The 26,833-nt window shown below is 47.8% G+C and overlaps 1 protein-coding gene across 1 annotated transcript in view; it reads right to left on the bottom strand.

The window, feature by feature from the left end:
- Positions 1-26,833, bottom strand: part of LOC147111756 (interleukin-18 receptor accessory protein-like) — an 89,072-nt gene that overhangs the window by 36,279 nt on the left and 25,960 nt on the right. Inside the window, exons 4-5 of the mRNA XM_085998959.1 lie at positions 16,964-17,141; positions 1,527-1,701 (exon numbers count right to left, since the gene is read on the bottom strand). Of these exons, the coding sequence (XP_085855085.1) occupies positions 1,527-1,701; positions 16,964-17,141 (353 nt within the window). The remainder of the gene's footprint in view (positions 1-1,526; positions 1,702-16,963; positions 17,142-26,833) is intronic.

Genomic DNA, 26,833 nt, shown 5'->3' with positions numbered 1-26,833 from the left:
TTCACCTTCAGGGTTGCCAACGCTGGTTTGATGTGTTCCTGGAGATTCGATATGTGACATTTGATTACATCACTGACACTGCTCATGTAATGCTTAATCACATGGCATTCGATCACATGACATTTCCCCACTGCTTTGAGAAGTGATTGTATTTACCTTAGTTGAGTGTCTCAGAAGGGAATTTTAACATGGGTGAGCAGGTGTGAGTGGGTGCGGGGGGGGGGGGGGTTGCGGTGGTTAAATGGGCAAAATTCCAAGCGTGTCAGAAACCGGCTGCAACCCACCGACTTCTGGGTTTTACTGAGGTGGGACCAGGGGCCGACAGCCAACCCACCTCCAGGAGGCGGGTTGGCATTTTAAGTATGTTGATGAGGCTAGAAGCCTCAAATTTAACCTGCTTTGCAGATTTTACTGTGGCTGGCTGGGATTCACGGAACTTGGCAGCTGCAGGGAGGCGAGGACAGCCTCGTGGAGCACTTCTTGTGGGCCAGGAGGATCAGGAGTGATAATGTGGGGGAAAACCTTCTCGCCTAGCATGGCCTTTCTGCAGGAGACCCACCGAGAGGAGTTTGGAGTTTAGCAAACACGTATTGATCTGACTTAATCAGAGCATAGGTGAGAATTGGATGTGGAGGGTAATAACTAAAATTAATCACCAGAAAATCAGGAGCATGCCTTAATGCCCAAATCTCAGATTCAACTTTCTGTTAGATGAGACTCTACCTGGAGAAGGGCCTCAAAAAATGTATCTGGGATTTCAATTCTAATTTATTAAAATCTATGCCTCGCAGTTGATGATGCAATGATTGGATAATGAAATTCCTTTGGGCCGGTCTTAGTCTACATGTCTACAAATCTTTTCTTGACCTTGGCTCTCAAATTTGTCCTATCGAGTGGTCAGAAGTGATTTAACTGTGCCCTGGATTATCAGGCAGACAAACTATCTGGTAGTCAAGCTTTTTTCTCAAGCACAAAAAGGTCTACTTCCCATCGTTGTGAGGGCCCCTGTTTGGAGAAGGTGTAGCTCAAAGGCCTTGGTTTCCTCTCTTTTCCAATACCCTTCATGATTCCTACTCAAAGAATGAAGAGGCGCATGTTGTGCTGCACATAAAACAGCTTTCAGGATTAGCTGAGGCAGGGACAATTAAAAAATCTACACTGTACTTATCACATGAGAATACAGCTTCACAATTGAAACTCCACTGTGCCCAATGAAAGATGGAGGGGTTGTGGAGAACCAAAAGGCTTTTCCTCATATTTTGAACCTTTCTTCAGGTTTTTAAAAAATATGATTCATTTCCTCCCTTTCTGTCTCCTCCTCAAAGTGTTGACTCACACTAGGATAGGGTTCCATGGCCATTGACAGACCTTCTAATTCAAGCATTCTGTTCATCTAGTGTGGGAGTACAGACTATTGAATCTGAGCTATTTAATTGTAGGGTGCATTAAAATAAAAAATTCTTCAGGTGAACAGAGAAGGCACTTATCAAACCAATTCAAGATTATTGGTACATTTCTCCACTTACCTATAACTCTCACTGTAAATGTTCTTTTCACAAGCCACTGGATGTTATTTTCAAAGAACTCAAAGGTACACGTGTAATTGCCAGAATCAGATTCATATATTGTATTTAAATGGATTTGATCACTTTTTAACTTGAGAGAAATTCGTTTAGAATATTCTTCAACTATTTCCCCATTCTGAAAGAAATTAAAGCCAATAATAAATTGCAGGAGGCTACAGTGTCAGATTTTAATATAGTATTTTGCTGTTCTCATCAGCATTTTGTAAATCCTCAGAAATTGGGCAGTGCAGTGAGTTACAGCACTGTCCCTTTACCTGTGTGATGATCTCTGCTCCAATCAACTCAGAAAGAAAGAAAGAGCGTGAAATTACATAGCACCTTTCAGGACCTCTGGATGCCCCAAATCGCTTTACAGCCAATTAAGCACTTTTTGAAGTGTAGTCACTGTTGTAATGTAGAAGAATTCTAATCTCCTCTACGAAGCATCTGTTATGAGTCATCAGGAAAATTATTTTGGGATTCAGTCTGATTTCCAGACTACAGAATTTACCATGAAATTTCATTCAATTTTAGTACAAAGATATTCTATGAAATATATATTCTATTGAGATAGATAGATTTTTGAACTCTAGGGGAATCAAGGGATATGGAGATCGGGCGGGAAAGTGGAGTTGAGGTCGATGATCAGCCAGGATCTTATTGCATGGCGGAGCAGGCTCGAGGGGTCGTATGGCCTACTCTTGTTCTTATTTCTTGAACACGGGATGTTATTTTGACACTGATGTTTAAGCACACTGACCAGGATATTATGACAGAATTGCTCATTGCATGCATCCTATAACCTGTATAAACAGTTGGCAGTACTGCTGCTCATAACAGTTAGAAGTTTCCCAACTAACATTTACTTTTAGATTTTTTGTTGTTGCAATGATTGAATTGGTCACTGAAGCCATGCCCCGATATTAGTGGGAAGGCAGGGAGGGTGTGGGGGAGCGCAGGTGTGAGTGGGAAACCCAGCAAAGCCGGGGACGTGGAGTTAAATAAAATGCTGCAGTCTTCCGCTCGACAGCTGGCCAGATCGACAGCCTGGCCTACGGGCGGGAGCAGTAATGAGCAACAGGGCTGGTTCCAGTCAGTTAGTGGGGTTTGGGGATTGGAGCAGCAATTGGGAGGTAGGGGGAGGGCTGAGAACAGAAACACTATCAGGGCTGGGTCAGTCAGCTTTCAGGTTTCAGGGAGGTCTTGAGGCCCATGTGCCTTGCTGCTCAGACTGGTGAGTGGCCTGAAATATTGCACAGGGCTAATCATCGAATCATATAATTTTACGGCACAGAAGGAGGCCTTTCGGCCCATCGTGTCTGTGCTTGCCGAAAAAGAGCTATCCTACTTTCCAGCTCTTGGTCCATAGCCTTGTAGGTTACAGCACTTCAAGTGCACATCTAAGTACTTTTTAAATGTGATGAAGGTTTCTGCCTCTACCACTCTTTCAAGCAGTGAGTTCCAGTCCTCCACCACCTGTGGTGTATGTAACCTGTTCCACCTTAAGAGAACTTAAGCCTGTTCCACCTTAAGAGATGTACTACTTTCTCTGGCTGCTGTATACGTAATACCGGTGGTCACCACCGGTATATAAGCACTGTGTAGTAATATTGTATTTTAGTATAGTCCTGACCTCCAACCAGTAAAGACCTGTTGAACTTTAATCTTGTAGTCTGTGTTAGTAATTACAACTAGAACACACAGACTTAACAGTGGCGACGAGTCCGATTCTTACCCTGCGGCAGTTTATATCCACGACGGCTTCGTCCACAGAACGGACGTCGAAGAGAGGTTTCCACCCTCATCACCCTGCTGGAAGACACGGCGCGCGGCAGACATCGAGAAACCAGAGTGCAGAAGACATCCTGAACTCGAAGCCTCCATCAGCGGCTGTCAGCTATCTTCTTTCTTCCTCGGTGGTGGGTAAGCCGGGCAGCGACGCGACCAGAAAGTCAGCCGCGTTGGCTGTACAGACGGGGAGGGAAGACGGAGGAATAAGGGCGGTGAGATCGATCGCGACCGGAGATAAGGGCCGGGCCGCATTCGGGCCAAAAGGCGCAGCGCGGGGACATCGATCGCGGCTGGTGATAAGGGCCGGGCCGCATTCGGGCTAAAAAGGCGCAGCGTCTGGGGCAACTGAAGGCGCGAGAGCCGCGGTGAAGCGGCGACAGCGTCGGGGGACGGGTGAAGACCGCCAAGCACGGGAAAACCGCCATTTTGTAGGCGGAGGGCGAAGACAAGAGCGGGAAGCCGCCATCTTGGATAAAAATTAAAATAAATTAAATTGCAACGATGCCTAAACATGGGAACATTAATACCTTTGATAGCGACATCGAAGATTAGGCCATGTATGTAGAACGCATACAAAATTATTGTAAAGCAAATAAAATTCCAGATGAAGAGAAAGCACTAACATTATTAAACTTAATGGGTGCGAAGACATACGGGCAATTGAAACACCTTTTATCACCAGATGAACCGGCGGATAAGACGTTCGAGGAGATTGTTACTGTCCTGAAAAATCATCTAAACCCCACGCCGCTGATGCTAGCGGAACGATTTAAATTTTACAGCAGAAGGCAGCTGAAGGATGAAAGCAATGCTGAATATTTAATGGAATTGCGTAAGCTAGCAAAGTACTGTCAGTTTGGAACGAAACTGACAGAGGCGCTACGAGATAAATTTGTGTGTGGTTTATTAAAAGAAGATACACAAAAGCGACTGCTCGAGGAGAATGAGCTGACGCTTGAGAAAGCGGTCACTATGGCAGCAGCACACGAAGCCGCAGCGAGAGGCACGGCAGTAATGCAGCTACGGTCACCGGAACTCAGTACAAATAAATTGGGTTTGAGTACTGTAAAATGTTATCGTTGTGGAAAGACAATGCACGATCAGAACCAGTGTTGGTTTAAAAACCAAGAATGCAGAACGTGTGGCAGGCTTGGCCACATAGCTAAAGTATGCCGGTCAGGAAAGAAGACCAGCAAGAAAAAGTCACCGCAAGGAAAATACATAAAGGTGCACAAGGTGACAAAGACCAGTTCGAACGAACAGAAGTCAGATTCAGACGCTAGCAGTAATGAACTGGGTAGCTTAAGAGTACACAACGTTGGTAAGGATGCAGATCTCCAGACAATTTGGGTCACTCTTCAGATAGCAGGAGTCCAAGTAAAGATGGAATTGGACACTGGATCGGCATTGACGGTCATGAATAAGAAAGATTACAAAAGGTTATTCAAACATATTCCCTTACGGGATACGGAGATTATATTGAAAACATACACGGGGCAAAGAGTGTACCCCATCGGAAAGATAGAGGTAAAAGTGGTCCACAAGGGCGAAGAAAGCCAAGTAATGGACTTATATGTGCTACCTGAAGGAGGTCCACCACTACTGGGACGGGAGTGGATTAGGAAAATGAATATGGACTGGCACTCCTTGAAGGCACTAACGGTAGATTCCGGGGAAACAGATGTCAAACCTAAACAATTGTCCAAAATATTGGATGATGCTAAAGAGGTGTTCCAGCATGGACTGGGAACACTGAGAGGAATTACGGCAAACATCAAGATTGATGAACATGCACACCCAAAATTTTTTAAAGCCAGACCGGTACCCTATGCAATACGACCTACTGTGGAAGCGGAACTGGAAGCGCTAGAACGTTCAGGTGTACTGTCTAAGGTAGATTGGAGTGAGTGGGCTACGCCCATTGTTCCCGTTATGAAACGTCCTTTGAGCAACAAGCCAGGAGAACCAGGGAAGGTTCGCATCTGTGGAGATTTCAAAATCACCGTTAATCCGGTGCTTCACACGGTGCAGTATCCGCTTCCGCGGATTGAGGATATTTTTGCTTCGTTGTCTGGCTGGAAACACTTCACCAAGATAGACCTGGTGCAGGCGTACTTGCAGATGGAGGTTGAAGAAGAGTCACGCCAATACCTCACGATCAACACGCATCGAGGTTTGTACCGGTACAATAGGCTGGTTTTTGGAGTGGCATCGGCTCCAGCAATTTGGCAGAGGGCCATGGAGCAGGTATTACAGGGAATTCCAGGCACACAATGTTACCTGGACGATATTCTGATTACAGGTGATGGTGATGAAGAACACCTCGCAAACTTGGAACTGGTGCTCAACAGACTGAAAGAGTATGGACTTAGAGTTAATCGGCAGAAATGTGAGTTCTTCCAGAAGCGGATCTCATACTGTGGTCATGTCATTGACCGGGAGGGGCTTCATAAGTCTCCTGACAAGATAGAGGCAGTTGTAAAGGCTCCCGCTCCGGATAATGTCTCTCAGTTGAGGTCGTTTCTAGGATTGATTAACTATTACCATAAATTTCTACCAAATCTATCCACGGTACTGCACCCGCTAAATGCTCTTTTACAGAAGGGGGTACCATGGGAATGGAGCGAAAACTGTAAGAAGGCATTTCGCAAAAGCAAAGAATTGATCACCTCAGAGGAAGTGTTGGCTCACTTCAACCCGACACTGCCTATTCGGTTGGCTTGTGATGCTTCTCCATATGGTATTGGGGCAGTACTCTCACACAAGTTGCCAAATGGCACGGAAAGGCCAGTCACGTTTGCATCCAGATCATTGACCTCCGCTGAGCGCAACAATGCGCAGATCGATAGGGAGGCTCTCAGCCTTGTATGGGGAGTGAAGAAGTTTAATCATTACCTGCAGGGCCAAAAATTCACACTCCTGACAGACCATCAGCCGTTGGTATCCATTTTTAACCCTAAGAAGGGTGTTTCAGTGATGACAGCACAGCGTCTCCAGAGATGGTCCCTTTTCCTAGGGGCACATCAATATCAAATAGAATTCAAAGGTACGAAGCAGCATGGCAATGCTGATGGGCTGTCGCGCCTGCCACTACCTGAAGAAGAAGAAACGACGAAAGTTGACCCTGTTGAGTTATTTCATTCGACCATCATCGAGTGTTTACCAGTCACCAATGCAAGTATTGAAAGAGAAACCAGGAACGACCCGACACTGTCCAGAGTCTACGAGGTGACAGTGAAAGGATGGCCAACACGTGGTGATCCTCTGTTACCGGCATTCTCGGCAAGGCGAGACCAGCTGTCCGTCTGCCATGGTACTTTGATGTACGGGACAAGAGTGATTATTCCTCCCAAGTTAAGGGAAAGAGTTCTAAAAGAACAGCATGAAGGTCATCTGGGGGGAGTTAAGATGAAAAGTCTTGCTAGGGCTTATGTATGGTGGCCGGGTATTGACCAACAGATAGAGGAGTTGACGAAAAGCTGCGCTGGGTGCCAAAAAAGTGCAAAATGCACCTCCGATCGCACCACTACACCCATGGGAATGGCCTTCAGCCCCATGGCAACGCATACATATTGACTTTGCTGGTCCATTCATGGACTCCATGTTCCTAATTGCGGTGGACGCACATTCCAAATGGCCAGAAGTGATCAAGATGAATACCACTACTTCAGAAAAGACAATTGCGGTGTTAAGAACAATATTCGCAAGGAACGGATTGCCAGAACAGATCTGTTCGGACAACGGACCACAGTTCGTGTCGGAAGAATTCCAAAAATTCTTAAAGAAGAATGGGGTGAAACATTATACCTCTGCCCCATATCATCCGGTGACAAACGGGTTGGCCGAGAGATTTGTCCAAACATTCAAAAAGGCAATAAAGGCCATGAATGATGATCAGATTCCGCTACAGCACAAGGTGGACAATTTCCTAATGGCATATCGAAACGCCGCTCATGCAGTGACTAACCAAAGTCCTGCCATGATGTTTTATAACAGGAGGTTGCGGTCCAGGTTGGACTTGTTAAAACCAAATGTGCGGAGGGAAGTGGAAAACAAACAGTTCCGGCATATTAATAACAAGACCACTCGAAGTTTCGACGTAGGACAACCAGTGTTGGCAAGGGGCTATGGAAACGAAAAATGGCAGTCCGGAACAATTCGGGCCAGACAAGGACCTCTAATGTACACAGTAGATATTGGTAACAATGTGATAAGGCGTCATGCGGATCAACTGGTAGAATCGAGAGCAAGGGTCGAACCCATGGTTGCGACAGAGACAACTGTGGAAGACGTTAATGAACCTGAAGCATCTACCTCGGCAGGGAATGTACCTGAGGATGATAACACCCAATGCATGGGAGACCAACTAGAGGAGTCACCTCAGCAACAGGAATCAGAGACCACTGAAAGGCATTATCCAAACCGAATCAGAAGGCCTCCTGAGAGACTGAACCTTTGAACTGTTTATACCTGAAGTTATATATGTTATTATGTTATGTTAAATGGGGATATGACTGTTAAGCTAAAAAGGGAGGATTGTGGTGTATGTAACCTGTTCCACCTTAAGAGAACTTAAGCCTGTTCCACCTTAAGAGATGTACTACTTTCTCTGGCTGCTGTATACGTAATACCGGTGGTGACCACCGGTATATAAGCACTGTGTAGTAATATTGTATTTTAGTATAGTCCTGACCTCCAACCAGTAAAGACCTGTTGAACTTTAATCTTGTAGTCTGTGTTAGTAATTACAACTAGAACACACAGACTTAACACCACCCTCTGCGTGAAAAATGTTCTCCTCAACTCCCCTCTGATCCTTCTAACAATTACTTTAAATCTATGTTCCCGGGTTATTGGCCTCTCTGCTAAGGGAAATAGGTCCTTCCTATCCACTCTATCCAGGCCCCTTATAATTTTATACACCTCAATTAAGTCTCCACTCAACCTCCTCTGTTCCAAAGAAAACAACCCCAGCCTGTCCAATCTTTCCTCATAGCTAAAATTCTCCAATCCTGGCAACATCCTTGTAAATCTCCTCTGTACCCTCTCTAGTGCAATCAAATCTTTCCTGTAATGTGGGGACCAGAACTGTATGCAGTACTCTAGCTGTGGCCTAACTAGTGTTTTATACAGTTCAAGCATAACCACCCTGCTCTTATATTCTATGCCTTTGCTAATAAAGGAAAGTATCCTATATGCCTTCTTAACCACCTTATCTACCTGTCCTGTTACCTTCAGGGATCTGTGGACATGCACTCCAAGGTCCCTCTGTTCCTCTACATGTCTCAGTATCCTACCATTTATTGTGTATTTCCTTGCCTTGTTAGCTCTCCTCAAATGCATTACCTCACACTTCTCCAGATTAAATTCCATTTGCCACTTTTCTGCCCACCTGACCAGTCCATTGATATCTTCCTGTGGTCTACAGCTTTCTTCCTCACTATCAACCACACCGCCAATTATTGTATCATCTGCAAACTTCTTAATCATGCCCCCTACACTGAAATCTTAATCATTGATATATACCACAAAAAGCAAGGGACCTTGTACTGAGCCCTCTGGAACCCCACTGGAAACAACCTTTCAGTCACAAACACACCCGTCGACCATTACCCTTTGCTTCCTGCCACTGAGCGAATTTTGAACCTAACTTGCCACTTTCCCTTGGATCCCATGGGCTTTTACTTTTCTGACCAGTCTGCCATGTGGGACCTTGTCAAAAACCTTGCTAAAATCCATGTAGACTACATCAAATGTGTTACCCTCATCGACTCTCCTGGTTACCTGCTTAGACATGACCTTCCCTTAACAAATCCATGCTGACTGCCCTTGATTAATCTGAGCCTTTCTAAATGACGATTAATACTGTTCCTCAGAATTTTTTCCAATAATTTGCCCACCACCGAGGTTAGGCTGACTTGCCTGTAATTATTCGGTCTGTCCCTTTCTCCCTTTTTAAACAATGGTACAATGTTAGCAGTCCTCCAGTCATTCAACACCACACCTGCAGCCAGAGAGGATTGGAAAATGATGGTCGGATGGCTGAGCACCATCCAGCTTCTGGCTTTCTTTTTCTTCCAGTGCTGTTAATTCCCAAATAGTCATTTGGATTTCTATATTAATTTTATTACCTTTAGTCTAATATTGACTTTCCAGTTATATTGTACTCAAGTACTACCTCACACCATTTGCCATGTGGTAATTAGTACAGTTGATCCAAGAGTGAATTTTTTTTAAATGCCTACCCGCTTCGAGGCCTGTTTATAAATCAAGATGGGTGGGCCTCAGCCAGCCAATTGGCACAACTTTTTTTTTCAATTTATAACTGGCCACTGCTGTAATTTCCAACATGAACGGGGCAGGCGATAGTTGAAATTATAACAGTGTGTGGCACCACAGTATTCATTCTGTTTAAGTGCAGTTGAATCCTCTGGGGGTGATTTTCCCATTGGAGGCGGGTTGGAGGCGGGTTTCAGTTTGGGTGGGTTCCAGGTGGGAAAAATTTGCGATTTCTCCCTAATTGGCCAGTTAATTTCAGAGGTCCCTGGGCCAATTAGTCTTTTGGGACTGAAACTTGCCTCTGCTGACGTCACTTATCCAGCTTCATTTAAGGGCTGCTTGCTGCCTTGGCTCATTCCACTGGTGTTTGGTCAATGGTGCACCACGTCCAAACTTTTATCTCCTTGAAGAATAGCCAGCTCCAAGGCAAAAGCCTCCCCGAGGTTCTCAAATGGGGCGTTGGATATGCTGGTTGTTGGGGGTGAGAGCTAGCAGGGAGGTGCTCTTCCCCTCATCTGGGAGGAAGAGGCCTCCCAAAGAAACCAAAGCTGTGTTGGTCCAGCTAACAAGGGATATAACCTCCAGATCTGTGTGCAGATTGGGTGATTGTTTCTGTTTATTGATGAAATGCCATCCCTGTGTGAATGTTTTAAAATTAGGTGATGGTAAACTGTTGGCGTGATGGCATCTGTTATTTCAGCTTAGGCAGCTCCACATTACAGGCTCCACGACACTTATGTGGTCAGGTTGGTGGTCAGAGTGAAAGGAGGCCACAGAGTCATGTTTATTGTCGATCATGTGTTAAGAAGGAGCCAAGTACTTGTGGCACAATGGGCAACCTATGCAAATCTGGCCAGGATGAGTGCATCCCTTGCATCACGTGCTCGCGTGCTGCCGCTGCTGCTGGTAGATATGCTGCCGCTCGATCCTCCTCCTCCTCCTCCTCCTCATCTGAGAAGGCTATGAACTGAGCCACTTGCTCATCAGGAAGCTGCAAGCCACGCGCTGTGCCATGTTGTGCAGTGCACAGCAGACCACGGCCATTCTGGAGACCCTGGCTGCTGAATACTGCAGGGCTCCACCTGATCTGTCAAAGCATCGGAATCGCATCTTCAGCAAGCCAATGGTTTGCTCGATGATGGACCTGGTCGAAATGTGGCTGGCGTTGTAGCGCTCCTCAGCCTCGTTAGCTGGCTTCCTGATCAGTGTCATTAGCCACTTCTTCAGGGGGTAGCCCTTGTCACCAAGGAGCCATCCGTTAAGTTGGTTTGGCGGATTGAAGAGCGGAGGAACACTAAGGCTCGATTTTGTCATGGGGCAGGCTGGGAGCGTGTCAGACGCTTTTCGTGTTATCCACCCGACTCCACTTTGATGTGGGGGAAATATGCGATTTTCACCTAATTGGCCAATTGATTCCCAGCATGTGGGAAGCCCTGGCCCAATTAATCTTTCCATCCTGAAAGTCGCCTCCGATGATGTCATCAATGCTGCTGGATTTAAGGCCTGCAAGCAGCCTTGCTTCTTCTGGAGACTACAAACTTCATGCCCATTGCTGTAAGCCCTTATTTCAGCCACGATGTCCAGCAGCAGGCCAAAGTCTGCTCCACGCTTTGATGAAGCTGCCCTGCAAGCTCTGGTGGAGGGAGCCAGATCCAATAAGGAGGTGCTCTTCACTTCCTCGGGGAGGAAAAAGCCTCCTCAGCAGACTAAAGCTGTGTGGATGCAAGTGGCCCAGGAGGTCAATTCAATGTCTATGTGCTGCAGAACCTGGCTGCAGTGTAGGAAGAGGTTTCATGACCTTCTGCGCACTGGAAAAGTGAGTATGATTTTCCCATCACCCTCAATCTGATCCCCATCTCCTCTCCTCACCAGCACTCAGCTTTGATAACCCCTTCCTCCACATCCCACTTGACACTGACATCCCTGCACCCTTACCCATTCCCTCTCTATGGCCACATTGACCTAACTATTCGACTATGCAGCGCTCACACTCCCTATCGCTGTGATGCTATGAAAACAACTTACAACACACAGGGAGGGCCCTTGGTCTTGCCACCTCACTCCATCTTTGTCTCCTTCTAACCATCAATGATATGGATTCTCTACACTCACTCCTTCATTCTCACTCAAACTCCACTTGTCTCCCTCATTGCAGGAAAAGAGAGCTCACAATAAGAGGGAAAGAGCGAGGACAGGAGGAGGGCCACCCTCAGTAGCCCAGCTCACCCCCTGGGAGGAGGCTGCCCTGGAGATCGTGGGAGTGGAGGAGGATGCGCAAGTGGGGGACGGACAGATGGGTGCATCAGAGCAAGCTGGTGACAGAATAGTTTATCATCTCTCTCATTGACATTGCATGAGTCACTGATAATGATTCTGATGCTCTAACAGATTGACTTTTGATCATCTGCAATATTCAATGTGCATGTAACCTTGGCCTCACATCTCGGACTCTTTCCTTTACTTCCCCACAGGACCATCGAGAGCCCCCGTCCCCACTGTCCAGGAGGAAGAGCCTGAGCTTCCAAACTCCTCAGAGGAAGCTCCAACTTCTGAGGACGCAGCATCAGCAGAATTCAGAGCACCCAGCACCAGCGCAGATGCTCACACCTCGGTGGAACCCTCGCGAGATAGTGCAGTGTTGTCACCTGGTGTATCAGAGCTCACAAGTGAGCATCAGCAGATGGTGGAGACAGGGACAGCAGTGGAGAGTCCTCGTCGGAGGGCACACAACTCTGCCAGCTCGGCTCAGCTGCAAGTCGACCCTGTGCCTACGGGTCGTGCCTATAATACTGGAAAGTGTGAGGTTATGCACTTTGGCAGGAAAAACCGTAGAGCAAGTTATTATCTTAATGGCAAGAAACTGGAAAGTACTGAAGTACAAAGGGATCTGGGGGTCCTGGTGCACAAAACTCAAAAGATTAGTATGCAGGTGCAGCAAGTGATTAAGAAGGCCAATGGAATGTTGGCTTTCATTGCTAGGGGGATAGAATATAAAAATAGGGAGGTATTGCTTCAGTTGTACAAGGTATTGGTGAGACCGCACCTGGAATACTGCATACAGTTTTGGTGTCCGTACTTAAGAAAAGACATACTTGCTCTCGAGTCAGTACAAAGAAGGTTCACTCGGTTAATCCCGGGGATAAGGGGAAGGAGATATGAGGAGAGGTTGAGTAGATTGGGACTCTACTCATTGGAGTTCAGAAGAATGAGAGGCGATCTTATTGAAACATATAAGATTGTGAAGGGGTTGGATCGGGTGGATGCGGGGAGGATGTTCCCGATGATGGGTGAAACTAGAACTAGGGGGCATAGTCTTAGAATAAGGGGCTGCTCTTTCAAAACTGAGATGAGGAGGAACTACTTCACTTAGAGGGTGGTAGGTCCATGGAATATGCTGCCCCAAAAAGCTGTAGAAGCTACATCATTACGTAAATTTAAAACAGAAATAGACAGTTTCCTAGAAGTAAAGGGAATAAAGGGTTATGGGGAGCGGGCAGGAATTTGGAAATGAGTCTAGGTTCGGATCGGTCATGGCCCTGTGGGTAGCGGAGCGGGCCCAGGGGCCCTGTAGCCTGATCCTGCTCCTACTTCATGTGTCTAATTCTGTTAGATTCAGGAGATGGTTCTGTGATAGTAGATTGGTGGTTAGGATCAGATCAGCCATGATCTTATTGAATGGCGGAGCAGGCTCGAGGGGCCGATTGGCCTACTCCTGCTCCTATTTCTTATGTTCTTATGTTCTTATGGGTCCATCCAGAGGAAGAGTGGTGCTGGAACTCCAGGAACAGGTGCAGAAGTCTCTGGCAGGTTTTGTCTCTAGGGTAGCTGCGAGTGTGGAGCGAATGGAGGAGTCCCTCGCTAACATGAGCAGAGCCTTTGTGGAGGCATTGGCGCATGAAGGCAGCACCACGGAAAGGATGGCAACCTCCGTGGAAAGGCTGGCTACGGCCATGAGGCAGTAAGTCGCCAGAGTGAGGAAAACATGGTGAGTGTTCAGAATAGACTGACATCTCTGGAGGAGCGATGGTCAGCTATTGAACAGAGAAACTAGAGCTTCATGGAAGTCCTTCTGAGTAGGACTGCCAGTGCAGATACAGGTCCTCATGGACCCCTGATGTGCAGCAAGGTGCTCTCAAGCCACTTGCAAGCGCTGAGGGGGACCTGACCCATGAGAGGGAAGTTGGTGGCAGAATTCAAGAAAGTGGGGGCTCCTCTCCAAACACTCACACTTCCATGCCATTGCAGAGCCCTCGGTCAGAGCCCCACCAGAGTCCCCACCCAACTAAGATCGGCGTCTCAACCACTGCACAGCCACAGGAGCAGCAGACTGTTGACGAGCCCTCACAGGCTCGCAACTCCAGAGGATGCCCGCCAAAGGTGTCGAGGCAGGAGCAGTAACAAAGTGAGCAAGGGGCCTCCACACCTGCTGAAGCCACAGGGGAAGCACCACGTAGGAGCATGCGTAAAAGAAAGATAATGCACAAGTATTCACAAGGGTAGTCACTTGGGTGTAATTTTGTGTTTATTTTTAACATGCCATCAGTTGCATATTGTCATAAAAAATACTGATGGGAAACTGTTGCAGTTGTGGCGTCTGTCATTTCACAAATGGGGCTTCCACATTGAGGGCTTAGGGTGACTTGCAGTTGTCAGTATGGTGGTCAGAGTGATAGGAATCCGCAGGCTCTTGGCCATTTTCGATGGTCTGATAAGAAGCTGTGAGGCAAAAGTGTTTGATTGTGCAGGCTAAGCAAATCTGGCCAAGTGCCTCCCTTGCATCCCAGGCAGCAATGTGGTTGCGCGCTGGCACCTTCTGGCCTGTGCAGCTTCAGGTGGGTGAGCAGCAGCTTTGCACTCCTGTTGTTGCTGCTGCTGTTGGTGGTGCTGTTGTTCATGATTCTGCTGCTGCCACGGCTGGTCTTCGTCCGAATCTGATGCCCAGGAGGAAAGGAAATAAATGGTTCCCATGCTTCTGGTATATGCCTCAGTTGAGGAAGCGCTCAGTCAAGGTGGGGAGAGGGGTTTCCCAGGAGGTCACACTGGAGATGGGTGTCAGGCTCCAAACTTCCAGAACAATGAGTAGGCCTGTTAAAAGTTCCCCCAGACCTGAGACAACAAAGTTCTGCCACCTGCAAATGAAGATTGCTGAAAACTCCTTTTTAATGGTGGAGCTGCAGCTGTTAGCAAGCAATCCACTTGTGCTGCCGCCAGGATTCACTGGCATGTTTCAGAGGAGGTGTGAAGCACATGGGAAAAGTGTTAAAATCAGAACGGCCTCTCAAAATGAGATTATAGAAGCACTTAACTGGCTGTTAAGGGCCTTAAGGGCCTATCCCGCCTCTTGGAGGCGGGATGGAGATGGTGTCAGAAAACTCGCATGTGGGAAAATTGCTCGGAGGCGGGATTGGGCCCGCCCACCAGTTTTTGCGATTTTAACACCTCACACGCCTCCATTCACGCCTCCATTCCCACCTTCTCGGGCCTGGTAAAATCCAGCCCCTAGAGTTCCGCAGGATGAACGTGTCTTGGCAACGACCACAGAACTTGGTGCAAACATGCAAAATCTCCTTCTTGTGGTTACACACCAGCTGTACGTTGAGGGAGTGGAAGCCCTTGCGGTTGACAAAGATAGCTGGGTTGTGATGGGGTGTCCTAAGGGCCACATGTGTGCAGTCTATGACACCCTGCACCATTGGCAAGCCTGCCATATTTGCAAAGCCAACTGAACACGTGGTTATACTTGCTTGTTCCCTTGAGAAGTGGATGTAATTGTGCGTCTTTGCAAAAAGGGCATCGGTAACCTGCGTGATGCAACTGTGGGCGGCCAACTGGGAGATGCCGCTGATGTCTGCTGATGATCCCTGGAAGGAGCCTGAGGCAAAAAAGTTGAGTGCGGTGGTGACTTTGACAGCCACTGGTAAGGGGTGTCCACCCGTACCTCTGGGCTCCAAGTATTGGTGCAGCAGTGCACAGATGTCTCCGACAACCTCACGTGAAAGTTTCAGCCTCCTTTGACACTGCTGCTCACTCATGTTGAGGTAGCTCATCCTCTGCATGGCAGGGGGGTATCTCCTGCGGCGACGTGCTTCCATGAACTGGCGCCTTCTGCCCTGTGCAGCATCAGATGGGTGAGCAGGAGGTTGGCGCTCCTGTTGCTGCTGAGCTGCCTGGTTCTGCTGCTGCCTTGGCTGCTCCTTATCCAAATCTGAGGTCCATGGTGAAAGGAAATGAATGGTTCCCATGCTGCTGGCAGATACCTCCATTGGGGAAACGCTCAGTCCAAGCGGGGAGAGGGTCTTCCAAGGAGGTCCCACAGTTGAGAGATAGAAGCTGCAGCACCTCCGACTTCTGTAGGCCTGCTAAAAGTGCTGAAAGACCTGTGGAACAAAAGATCTGCCACCTGCAACTGCTCCCTGATGAAAGCTCCATTTTAATGGTGGAGCTGCAGCTGTGAGGAGGCCACCCACTTGTCAACCCACCAGGATTAGCTGGCGTGGTTTAGGAGGGTCGTGCAACATGCACAAAATGTGGCAAAATAACAAAGGCCTGTCAAAATAGGATTATAGAGGTCCTTAACGACTATTTAAGGTTCTTAACTACCTCTCCCGACTGATGGAGGCGGGACCGAATCGCACCCATGAAACCCGCCTCTGGCAAAATTGCACAGAGGTGGGCTGGAGGCGGGTTCCGAACCCGCCCTCACTTTTTGTGATTTTTGCCAATGTCCTGCCTCCAAATCCGCCACCTTGGGGCTGGGAAAATTGCACTCTCTGTGTTGAAACATGCTTTCTGTTGTATTTTTCTCCGTCCACTCAGGAAGCCAAATCAAACTGGGATGTAATTCAACGGGTGTTGACAGCCATCCAGTACCTTGCCCAAGTGATAAGTGTGACCTGGGCAGTGAATGGTGCCAGGTCTTTCAACCATCACAGCAAACCCTGATCTTGTATGGTACTTTTCAGCAGGAGTCATTGGGTGGCAGTTAAGCTTGAACCCTTTTCCCTCTTTAACCCAGGAAACCTGAGGTCAATTATACTGCTGCATTTTTAATCTAGCTGAGAATGCCTAACACCACAGATCTCTTTTTCCTAATTAATCCTGCATTTAGAGAGCAACAGCAGCCAAACAAAATAAAAGTATTTTTAATTCCTGTTTTTTTTTGTGTTCCAAACCCTACATTTTAATTTTGCTTAATTTGGCTTGGATTTTAATTTTTCTGAATTCCTGCCTCCAAAATCTGAATTCATCCTGAGATCTTCCCACAAGACATAGTCATCTACAATTGGAATGCGTTACATTTTCACACATTCCAGATGCCAAGTGCTTACCTGGTACCACTTTACAGGAGACCTTAGTGAAGCATTGAAATGTTGAATTCCTGGACATGATATGATATCTGCTGTATTCCGAATTAGGAAAACTTCACAATTTCCAGCATCTTGACAACCTGTTTGGTTCTGCGTCTGTACAACTAATACTGTCATCTTAAGGCAAAGGCCAGCATTTCTGTTTATTAAACACAAATAAATTTAAGCATACTGTAAAAGACAAAAGATTATGCTGTTTATTGGAATTTTTTAGATTCTTAATCAGGTATAAACAACTGCTTATTTCCCCCCCCCCCCGATCACCTGGGTGTCTGACACACGGGGAAACCCATCACCGTGCATAAGAGTTTTCAAATCAAACCGCTGAGAAATCATATATGTAGACTTTCCAACTGTTTGATTTGGAGATCAGAGCTCCTCTGTAGGGACACAGCCTACTTCCCTAAACCCAGAGAAATTAGGTGCAGGTTAGCAAGAGCCAAGGCTTAGGGACCCTGAGTGTGCGTAAGGCTACTACTAGAGTTTAACCAGAAGAGGCTGCACAGCTTACCTGCAGCGGTAAGCTTCCTGCTGCTTCTCCAGCCAGGACCAACCTACCAATTAGGACACTGGCTTGCATTGTTATCTGGAGCAAAGTGTGAAGTATCCCAGCTCCCACTGGCACATTTAGCCCTTCAGGTTTCATCAACAAATCAGATTAGCTGGCACATTATTAACAGTGCTGTGGAGTACTACACACCTGTTTAATGCAGCTAACTGGATGATTGAGTCTGCCACAAAGGACTGATTTGTTTCCAATCTCCCATTATCAGATATGTCATATTGAAACCAGCTTGACTCCAAAGACACCCCACTTACCTGCTTATATGCAACCCAAAGCGGATAGTCAGCTACTTGGTAATTAGACAGGTGACAACTGTTTGAGCCTTCCCATGGTAGACAGCAGCAATGAGGATGTCATCCTGCATGGTATGGTGAACAGCACAATGATAAACAGCATAATTCAACTACCTGACCACAGCATGGACATACAGGTTACCCCATCAAATGGTGCTTCCACCATTTTGTGGTGTGGAGCTTCAGCAGAAACTGCATTCTTCTCTCCAACTCAATCAAAGTAGACACTAAGCCCTGGATTCATGAGCATGGGATGGGTTAGGTTGATTGGCTATGATAAATTGACCCTTAGTGTTAGGGGGATTAAATACGTGGGGTTACGGGGATAGGGTGGGATATGTGTCGGTGCAGGCTCGATGGGCCGAAATGGCCTCTATCTGCACTGTGGGGTTTCTGTGATTCTGTGAAATTAACCTGTGCCTATTGGTGCCCGCCCAAACCAAGAGCCCCGAGGAGCGACAGAAATTGTTGGAGAGAGCTATAGGGAGGGAAATCGGTTGATCACGATACCTAGCTCCACAGAAAGGATTTAAAAAGAACTATTTACTTTTCGTTGCCGGCCCTGGAGGTCACTGAGAATCCTAAGGAGCTTTAACAAAACAAATTGCCCACCCTGTAGCTGACTCCACCTTCCACAGTGCTTTGTAACAAGCTGTAATAAGCCGGAACAGTCTCTGCAAACATTTCCCTTTTTCAGCACAAATCTATCTCATGTTTTGGTCTTAGATCTCATACAAGGTCTGAAGGAGGCCCTACAATTATGTGTATAGGAGCTCTGAACCATGAAGGAGATCTATTTGCACAAACATGATATATGACACTTTTCCTCACTATTTTCTCCCCTCCTCTCCTGAAAGTAGTCACTCATACTGGGATACAGTTATACGGGCACTGTTAGCTCTTTGATACCTTAATCAAATGGCTACACTTCATGTGTGAATTTTGACAGCGAGTGCTGGCAGACTATTCAAATGGCCAATCCTATCCTCACCCAATGTTCACTGTGAACTTTTTCAACAGGGATCGTTGTGTCGTGATTCAGAGTAAGAACCTTACTGATTTTTCCGCATCCAGGGTCACTAAAGCCAATTGTAATGTTCCCACCAGGTGAATGAGATCAATGAACACAGCACAAAGCAGGGATGGACCTTTGGACGGTGATGGTCTATGTTGCTCTACCACTGAATTTACGATTTCAGCTGCAGCACACACACTGTGAGGGCTAAATTCAATAGCTCCTGAAAATGGATGCGGGGATCGCAATGCGCGATTAACCCGTGCCCGTTCAACGTGATGCATGCAGCACGCCAACTACGTGCTGCCTGCTGATTAACATGATTGCAGCATGCAGCCAGTGTTGATTGGCTGCACGCATCAGCAGCGGGCCCAAAATCGTACCTTGTTAGCACTACTTAAAGCTAGTCTGCACCTCTTAAAGGGGAGGTGCATTGGGTGGGAGCAGGTGCTGGATGTCAGTCTACAACTGATTCTTACCTGGGAAACATTCAATAATGGCACACCATGGGAGAGAGTGAGTTCCAAGGTTTTCCGATGCAGCACTGGAGGTCTTAGTGGAGGAGGTGGAAAGAAGGAGAGATATGCTGTATCCACAGGGGACTTCCAGACACAGGACTAGATTTTGTCATTTCCCACCCGCCTAGAGTGGGTTCCAAGCCCAGGGAGTCCGATCCCCACCCCCAGGGGGAGTGAGATCGATCCCCGGGGGCTCCAAACCCCGGCCCCAGGGTGGGTGACATCAATCCCGAGGTGTCCGATACCCGAGGGTTGCCATGCCCGGAGGATCTGATCCCAACCCCAGGGTGAGGTGCGATCCCCGGGCGGGGGTCTGATCTCCGACACAGTGGGGGGGGGGGGGTTTCCAATCCCCGACCCCAGGGAGGGGTGGGCTGCTGGTGGGTGAGCTTGGGGGGCCAGGAGGAAGCACTCCTGATCCTCCCGGATCACAAGGATTGCTCCCCGAGGCTGTGCCCACCTCACTGCTGCTGTCGGGAATCCCAAGGCCCGGGATCCCTGGCCACCTGAAGTTAAACCTGCACAGGAGGTGAAAGCAGAGGCTTCAGGCCTCATTATCATATTTAAAATACCAACCTGCCTCCTGGCTACCTACCCCCCCCGTCCCACCTGAGTAAAAGGTGAAAGTGGACGGGTTGGAGGCAGATTGGGGTCGGGTTTTAGATTTTAAAACTTTAACTTCTCCCTCACCACCTCCAACCCACCCATTTTCTCATGTTAAAATTCCCCCCACAGTCTCAGAAGGCAGTGGGAGCAGGTAGCCGTGACGGTCAGTGCCAGGAGTCCAGCCCCGAGGATCTGGATGCAGCACCATAAGAAGTTCAATGACTTCTCACGAGTGGTCAAGGTCAGTGAAATCATCTTCAAATGCCATATCACACTAACTGCACCACTAGCCTCAGACACTGTTCAATGCAACAAGCTGCTACCAACAATCTCTGTCAATCAGATCTAATATTCATAGCTTCACCTCACCCTCACACACTTAGCACTGCTGCAAGCCTCACACCCACAGCTCACAGCTTTCACACACTGCCAGCTATTCAACCATGACAGGCACATAACCCAAACAGATTGCACCACACTCACTGACACACTTCCCTCTCTCTTGCAGGACAAGGTGGCTCACAACCGCAGGCAGCAGGACCTAACCGGCAGGGGACCGGCACATGTCCTTATCCCCATGGAGGAGACGGTGCATGCCATCATTGGAGCGGCCATTGCTGAGCCTATGGCCAGCAGCAGGGCTGAAACCATAGAAGATGACGGTATCCTCATACCTAATCCTCCTCTTCACTTCCCACTTCCCCCTCATCCCACAATCTCTTCTGATTTACATGCTGCAGTTGGTATAAGCATGCACCCCCTGCTTTCCCCCCTTCTTCACCACAACCTTTCCCCTATGCCTTTCTCCTTTCAGATACCAAAGAACTGCAACCTGGCCAGGCAGTGGCAGAAGAGCAGGAAGATAATGAAGATGAAGACACACTGTCACCCGATTTCACAGTCGCAGCCATCAGCTCAGATAGTGACACTGCGCATAATTTAGAGGATGACATAGAGGTGGGATCTGCACATGGTGAGACACCGAGCAGCCAGCAGAATGGCCTGCAGCCAGAGCAGGGGACAAGGATAGTGCAGGTGCCAGCTCACCGGAGGGTGAGGTCGCACACAAATTCAGCTGCAGAGGACTCAGATGAGCACTTTGATGGGGCAAGCTACAGAAGAAGGCTAATGGATATGCACCATGAAATGCCTGGTGCATTGGAATGTCTGCCAGAAAGCCTGCGTGCAGTGTCAATGAGCATGGAGGCGAGTCTGGCACCACTTGGCACAGGGCTTTGTGCAGAGCTTGGAGCTTGCACTTGCCACACCACTCCCTGTAGACTTTGGCAACTTGAAACAACTACCGAAAGTGCCAAACACCTGCAGACGTGTAACAACAGCCAAAAGAAATCAACCAGCAACTAACCTGCAAGTAGTTGATAATCCCTTTAACTAGGGCTGGTGGGGGCAGGGTGCGGTGGGGGGGGGTTCTTCCTGCTGCTGAACATATGTTCAGCTGTGCGAGCTTAAGAGAGAATGTTAGCTGGAGCGTTGAGCTCCAAAATGGCAGCGCTGGCGTCAAACGATTGATATCATGATCTGCCTGATCTACATATATCCAGCGGGTGTCCACTGCGCATGCGCTAATGACCTCACTAATATGGTGTCCGGCGCGATTCACCCCACAGTGTGCACGCTCACTGTGGACACTATTTTGGACCTCTAAGGGCAATCGTAGCGGCAAAAAAATGGGCGCTAGGGATCCAAATTTTGCACCGTATATGTCTAAAGTGATATCCACTCACAAAGGGGTAGGAATTAGCTTGAACACTATTTCTAACAAATTAGCTAACGCATTTGTAGAAAATTCTTATGTGCATTAATCTCATAAAGATGTTAACCCATTTATTTTAAATGGACTAACAATTTTGTTAAGATAGTGCGCTAATGAATTTTACATTAACTAAGTCATCAAATATAATACTGAATAATTTCTAGTCCAAAAATGCCCTGAAATTCCTTGGGTGCTCCTCCGGTTTCCCATTGTAAGTCCGGTGGGACACAGACAGACCTCCCAGAAAAAGGTCGGCGACCTGGTTGTGGTGGGTGTGCACCTTTTCTGGAACTTTCCTGGTTGCCTTGTAAGGGGAGGAACCTCTGCCCACCTCTTATGAGGCAAACGTCAGCCGGGGTCGGGGGGTGGGGGGCTGGACCCAGGGGCATGAACCTACATCAGGGTTCCTGCTCCTTAGCCTGGACTGGGACTCAATGCACTAATAGAGGCCAGTCTGCTCCGAGAGCTGAGGTGTATCTGCTTTTATAAGGGCGCAGTAGGCCCCACTGGTGAAATCCCAGCTCGCACTCCCAAGCAGAGGATTTGATTTTTTTTAAATGTAAATAGGCCCCCTTATCAAAAGGGCTGAGGGAGCCATGGCCAGGGTCAGGAGGGTGGGGATTCAAGTTTTTGACAACCATGAGCAGGTGGGCACTGGGTATGTGCCCAATGTGTCGCTTATGCCTGCCTGTCCCATGTTAACCAGGCATCCTCCCACTGACCCTACAAACTGCAGAGGAGTCAGCGCTGGAGGGCAGCAGCAGGCACAATCCTGTTGTCACTGCCGGGATCACAGCCTGCAGACTTCGGTCCAAGAGACTCAGGAAGCATTGAGCAGTTTTCCTTTAATCAGCTCTGAGCAAATTTCCTTACAGTGTTCATTGGTATACTTTAATGACCAATGGTGCAATTATCTTGTCTGAGATATCTCTGTTTTGGCAGTAAACCCAACTTTTAACAATAATTACTGCAAACTTCCATTTTGCCCCAAGAGTTAAACACAGACTTTTGTGTTAGCACACAGAGTTAAACCAATTATTAGAATTTGTTGGCTAGCAAAACCTGCAATTTTCCACAAATCCTGTACACTAAGATGTCCTTTATAAGGCACATTTTTATGTTAGGCTTCACGTCACCTTCAACAGACAAATGCGTAATGAGAAATCTACTATATATTAAACTGCTGTGATATTTATTTTTGGTACCCACTCACTGAGCTTTTCAGTGCATGATTTCCTTGTTAAATTAATTTATTTGTCACTATTTCCTGCTCCCTGAAATGTGGCTATACTGGGTTCAAGTTGTGAAACTAATAGATATTATAATTAAAAAATCATTTGCCCCCAAAGTTATCTCAACATTTGCAACCAGGATAGTGGCACCATACATAATATGGAAAGCGCAGATCTGTATACATTTACGAGAAACCTCACAAAACCTTCACAACCCTACATATGAGTACTTAATGAGCCCCCTCCTCTACTCCCTCTTCACCCACGACTGTGTGGCTGTTAATGGTTCCAACACCATCATCAAGTTTGCGGATGACACCACGGTAGTAGGCCAGATCACCAACAACCATGAGTCAGCCTACAGGGAGGAGATCCAGCATCTCGTGAAGTGGTGCGCCGATAACAACCTGGCCCTTAACACCAAGAAAACAAAAGAAATCATTGTGGACTTCAGGAAGTCCAAAGGCGGAAGTCACACCCCCATCCACATCAATGGGGCTGTGGTGGAAAGGGTGGACAGCTTTAAGTTCCTCGGAGTTCACATCACGGAAGACCTCTCCTGGTCCCTCAACACCTCCTCTCTGGTGAAGAAGGCCCAGCAGCGCCTATATTTCCTAAGGAGGCTGAAGGGATGTAATCTGTCACCCCTGATCCTCTCTAACTTTTACCGCTGCACTATAGAGAGCATCCTGACAAACTGTATCACAGTATGGTATGGCAGCTGTAGCTACTATGACCGGAAAGCCCTGCAGCGGGTAGTCAAAACTGCCCAACGCATTACCGGCACCCGGCTACCGACCATAGAGCACATATACCAGAAACGCTGTCTACGGAGGTCACGGTCCATCATCAAAGACCCTACCCACCCCAGCCACAGTCTGTTCGCCCTCCTGCCATCTGGGAGACGCTACAGATGCATTCGCACCCGTACGACCAGATTTAGGAACAGCTTCTTTCCCAGGGCTGTCATCCTACTGAACTCCACAAATAAACTCTAAAGTCTGCACATCTGCCAATGCACTTTATTATGGTTACATTTATGTTAATATACTACAAGCCAAATGTATGTTGAATGTTTAAATGTCTTAATCCAAATGTACACTCTCGGGAGCCGCAAGCCTACATTTCGTTGGACTGCACTTGTGCACTAACAATGACAATAAAAGTTGATTTGATTTTGATTGATTTAATTAGCTACTACTTTTTGTGAAATGGAAAGCAGGTCCTATTGCGTGAGATATTGCTTATCAGTGAGCAGCAAAATTTTAATTATTATCCCAGGTATAATGGGCTGAATTTTAATGTGGAAGAGCGTGTGGTTTTGGGTAAAGGTGGGGGGCTAAAACTGGCAAAATTGACAGTGCCGGGAAGCCAGCTCCAACCCGCTGACTTCCACATTTAACTTGAGCCCATTCGGTTGCGAGTGCACAACCCCCTCGGGAGAGGCTGGTTATCAATTTCCTTATGCTTATTGTGCAATTACAGCGATATTGACACACTGCTTTCAGTTTAATGTCGGGTCCACGGGTTTCCCGGGCTTCCTGAAACTCTCCAGTGAAAACAAGGTGAGAGGGCTGAATCTCAGGCAAAGATGCCAATAAATACTCAGTACTCACAGCTGCTTTCTTACCTGCTAGTGGGAAAGGGTTTGTTCACAGTACTTTAGCTGAGAGGTTACTTTTTAGAGGTTACTTTCTGCACTTTGGAGATTTGCTCTCTCACATCAGGATGGGTGTTGCTTATGCTGCCTTAGATTGGACCTCAGATGAGGACCAAGATGACCTGCAACAGCACCAACAACAGCACCTGCAGCAGTCTGCTGCTCACAGACCTGTAGCTGCACAGCAGAGAGAGGACCAGCAGAGAGCAGACCAGCAGAGAGGGAACCAGCAGAGAGGGGACCAGCAGAGAGTGGACCAGCAGAGAGGGGACCAGCAGAGAGGGGAGCAGCAGAGAGGGGACCAGCAGAGAGGGGAGCAGCAGAGAGGGGACCAGCAGAGAGGGGAGCAGCAGAGAGGGGACCAGCAGAGAGGGGACCAGCAGAGAGTGGACCAGCAGAGAGGGGAGCAGCAGAGAGGGGAGCAGCAGAGAGGGGACCAGCAGAGAGAGAACAAACAGAGAGGGGACAAACAGAGAGGGGACCAGCAGAGAGAGAACCAGCAGAGAATGGACCAGCAGAGAGGTGCAGCTCGCAGGAGGCACTACCCACAAAACAGGGTCTACAGACAGAGGATCAGTTTCCTTGACATGTCTAAACAGCAGTGTCTCAGGAGGCTCAGGTCATGTCAGGTGAGTGCAGACATCTGCAAGTCTTCTAGAAGAAGACCTGCTGCCTGCTGGACCTGCTGGCCATGCATTACTAGTGCTGTCAAAGTCACCACTGCTCTCAATTGTTTTGCCTCTGGATCCTTCTAGGGCTCTGCCACAAACATATCCAGGATCTCCCAATCGGTCCCCACAAATGCCTAAGACAGGTGGCTGATGGCTTGTTTGCCAGGGGGCCGGCAATTATGTCAACTTTGCCACCGATGATGCCAATCAGAATGAACGGGCACTCGGCTTTGCGGCTCCAGCTGGCTTCTCACAGGGCGCCACATGGCAATCTGGGCACCACCAGAACAACCAGGAGTGTTTGCTAACTGCAAGGGCTTCCACGCCATCAAAGTGCAGCCACAGAAAGACATTTATGCGGGTGTGCGCAAGATTCCCAGGCAGCTGCCATTATGCTTTCTTCTTGCGTCAGTCCAAGCTCCCTGATCTTTTCAGACCTGGAAACAGACATAAGGGGTGGTTGCTAGGCGACAAGGGATACCCACTGCAAACTTGGGTCATGCCACCCATCAGAAACCCCAACACTGAAGTCCAACATTGCTACAATGAATGCCATATCACCACCAGATGTGTGATTGAACAGGCCATTGGAATGCTGAAGAAGTGCTTCAGGTACCTGGACACATCTAGAGGCGCCCTTCAGTACACACCAGCCAGGGTTTCCAGAATGGTTGTGGTTTGCTGCGCCCTGCACAACATTGCGCAGCAGCGAGGCTTAAACTTGCAGGAGGAACAAGGCGAAGAGCTCAGATTCCCCCACAAACCACACGACCCCCCACCGCCACCACCCCCCCACCCCGCCCCCCGCAAACTTCGAAAGATTTAATAGAGGTGTTCAAAATCATGAAGGGTTTTGATACAGTAAGTATGGAGAAATTGTTTCCAGTGGCAGAAATGTTGGCAACCACAGGACACAGATTTAAGGTGATTGGCAAAAGAACCAGACACGAGATAAGGAGAATTTTTATTTACACAGCGAGCTATTATGATCTGGAATGCACGGCCTGAAAGGGTGGTGGAAGCAAATTCAGTAATAGCTTTCGAAAGGGAATTGAATAAATACTTGAAGTGGAAAAATTTGCAGGGCTATGGGGAAAGGGCAGGGGAATGGGACTAATTGAATAACTCTATTAAAGACCAGGCACAGGCCGATGGGCCGAAGGGCCTCCTTCTGTGCTGTATCAGTCTATGGGCATTATTTTAACCCCCAAAAATGGGTGGGTTTGGGTTGAATGGGAAGTTAAAATGTAAAAAATTTCAAACCTAAACCCAAGCCGCCTTGAATTCATCCAGTTCTGGTTTCAATGGAGGCAGGACGAGGGGCAGTGGGTCATTGAAACCATTTAAGGGGGCTGCATGCTTCCATTTTAACAAAGTTTCTATTTATAACACATGTCAGACGAGTTTCCCAGGTCTCCGGAAACTCAGCAGGTAAAAGGAGGCAAAAAGGGCTGGATCCATAAGGGAAGTGTCTTTACAGCACTGCTTGTGGGCCAG

Source organism: Somniosus microcephalus, chromosome 10 (assembly GCF_052327205.1).
Source record: "Somniosus microcephalus isolate GS21.2 chromosome 10, FLI_Smic_1.0, whole genome shotgun sequence".
NCBI lineage: Eukaryota > Metazoa > Chordata > Chondrichthyes > Squaliformes > Somniosidae > Somniosus > Somniosus microcephalus.
This window is presented reverse-complemented; position numbering and strand designations above follow the sequence as displayed.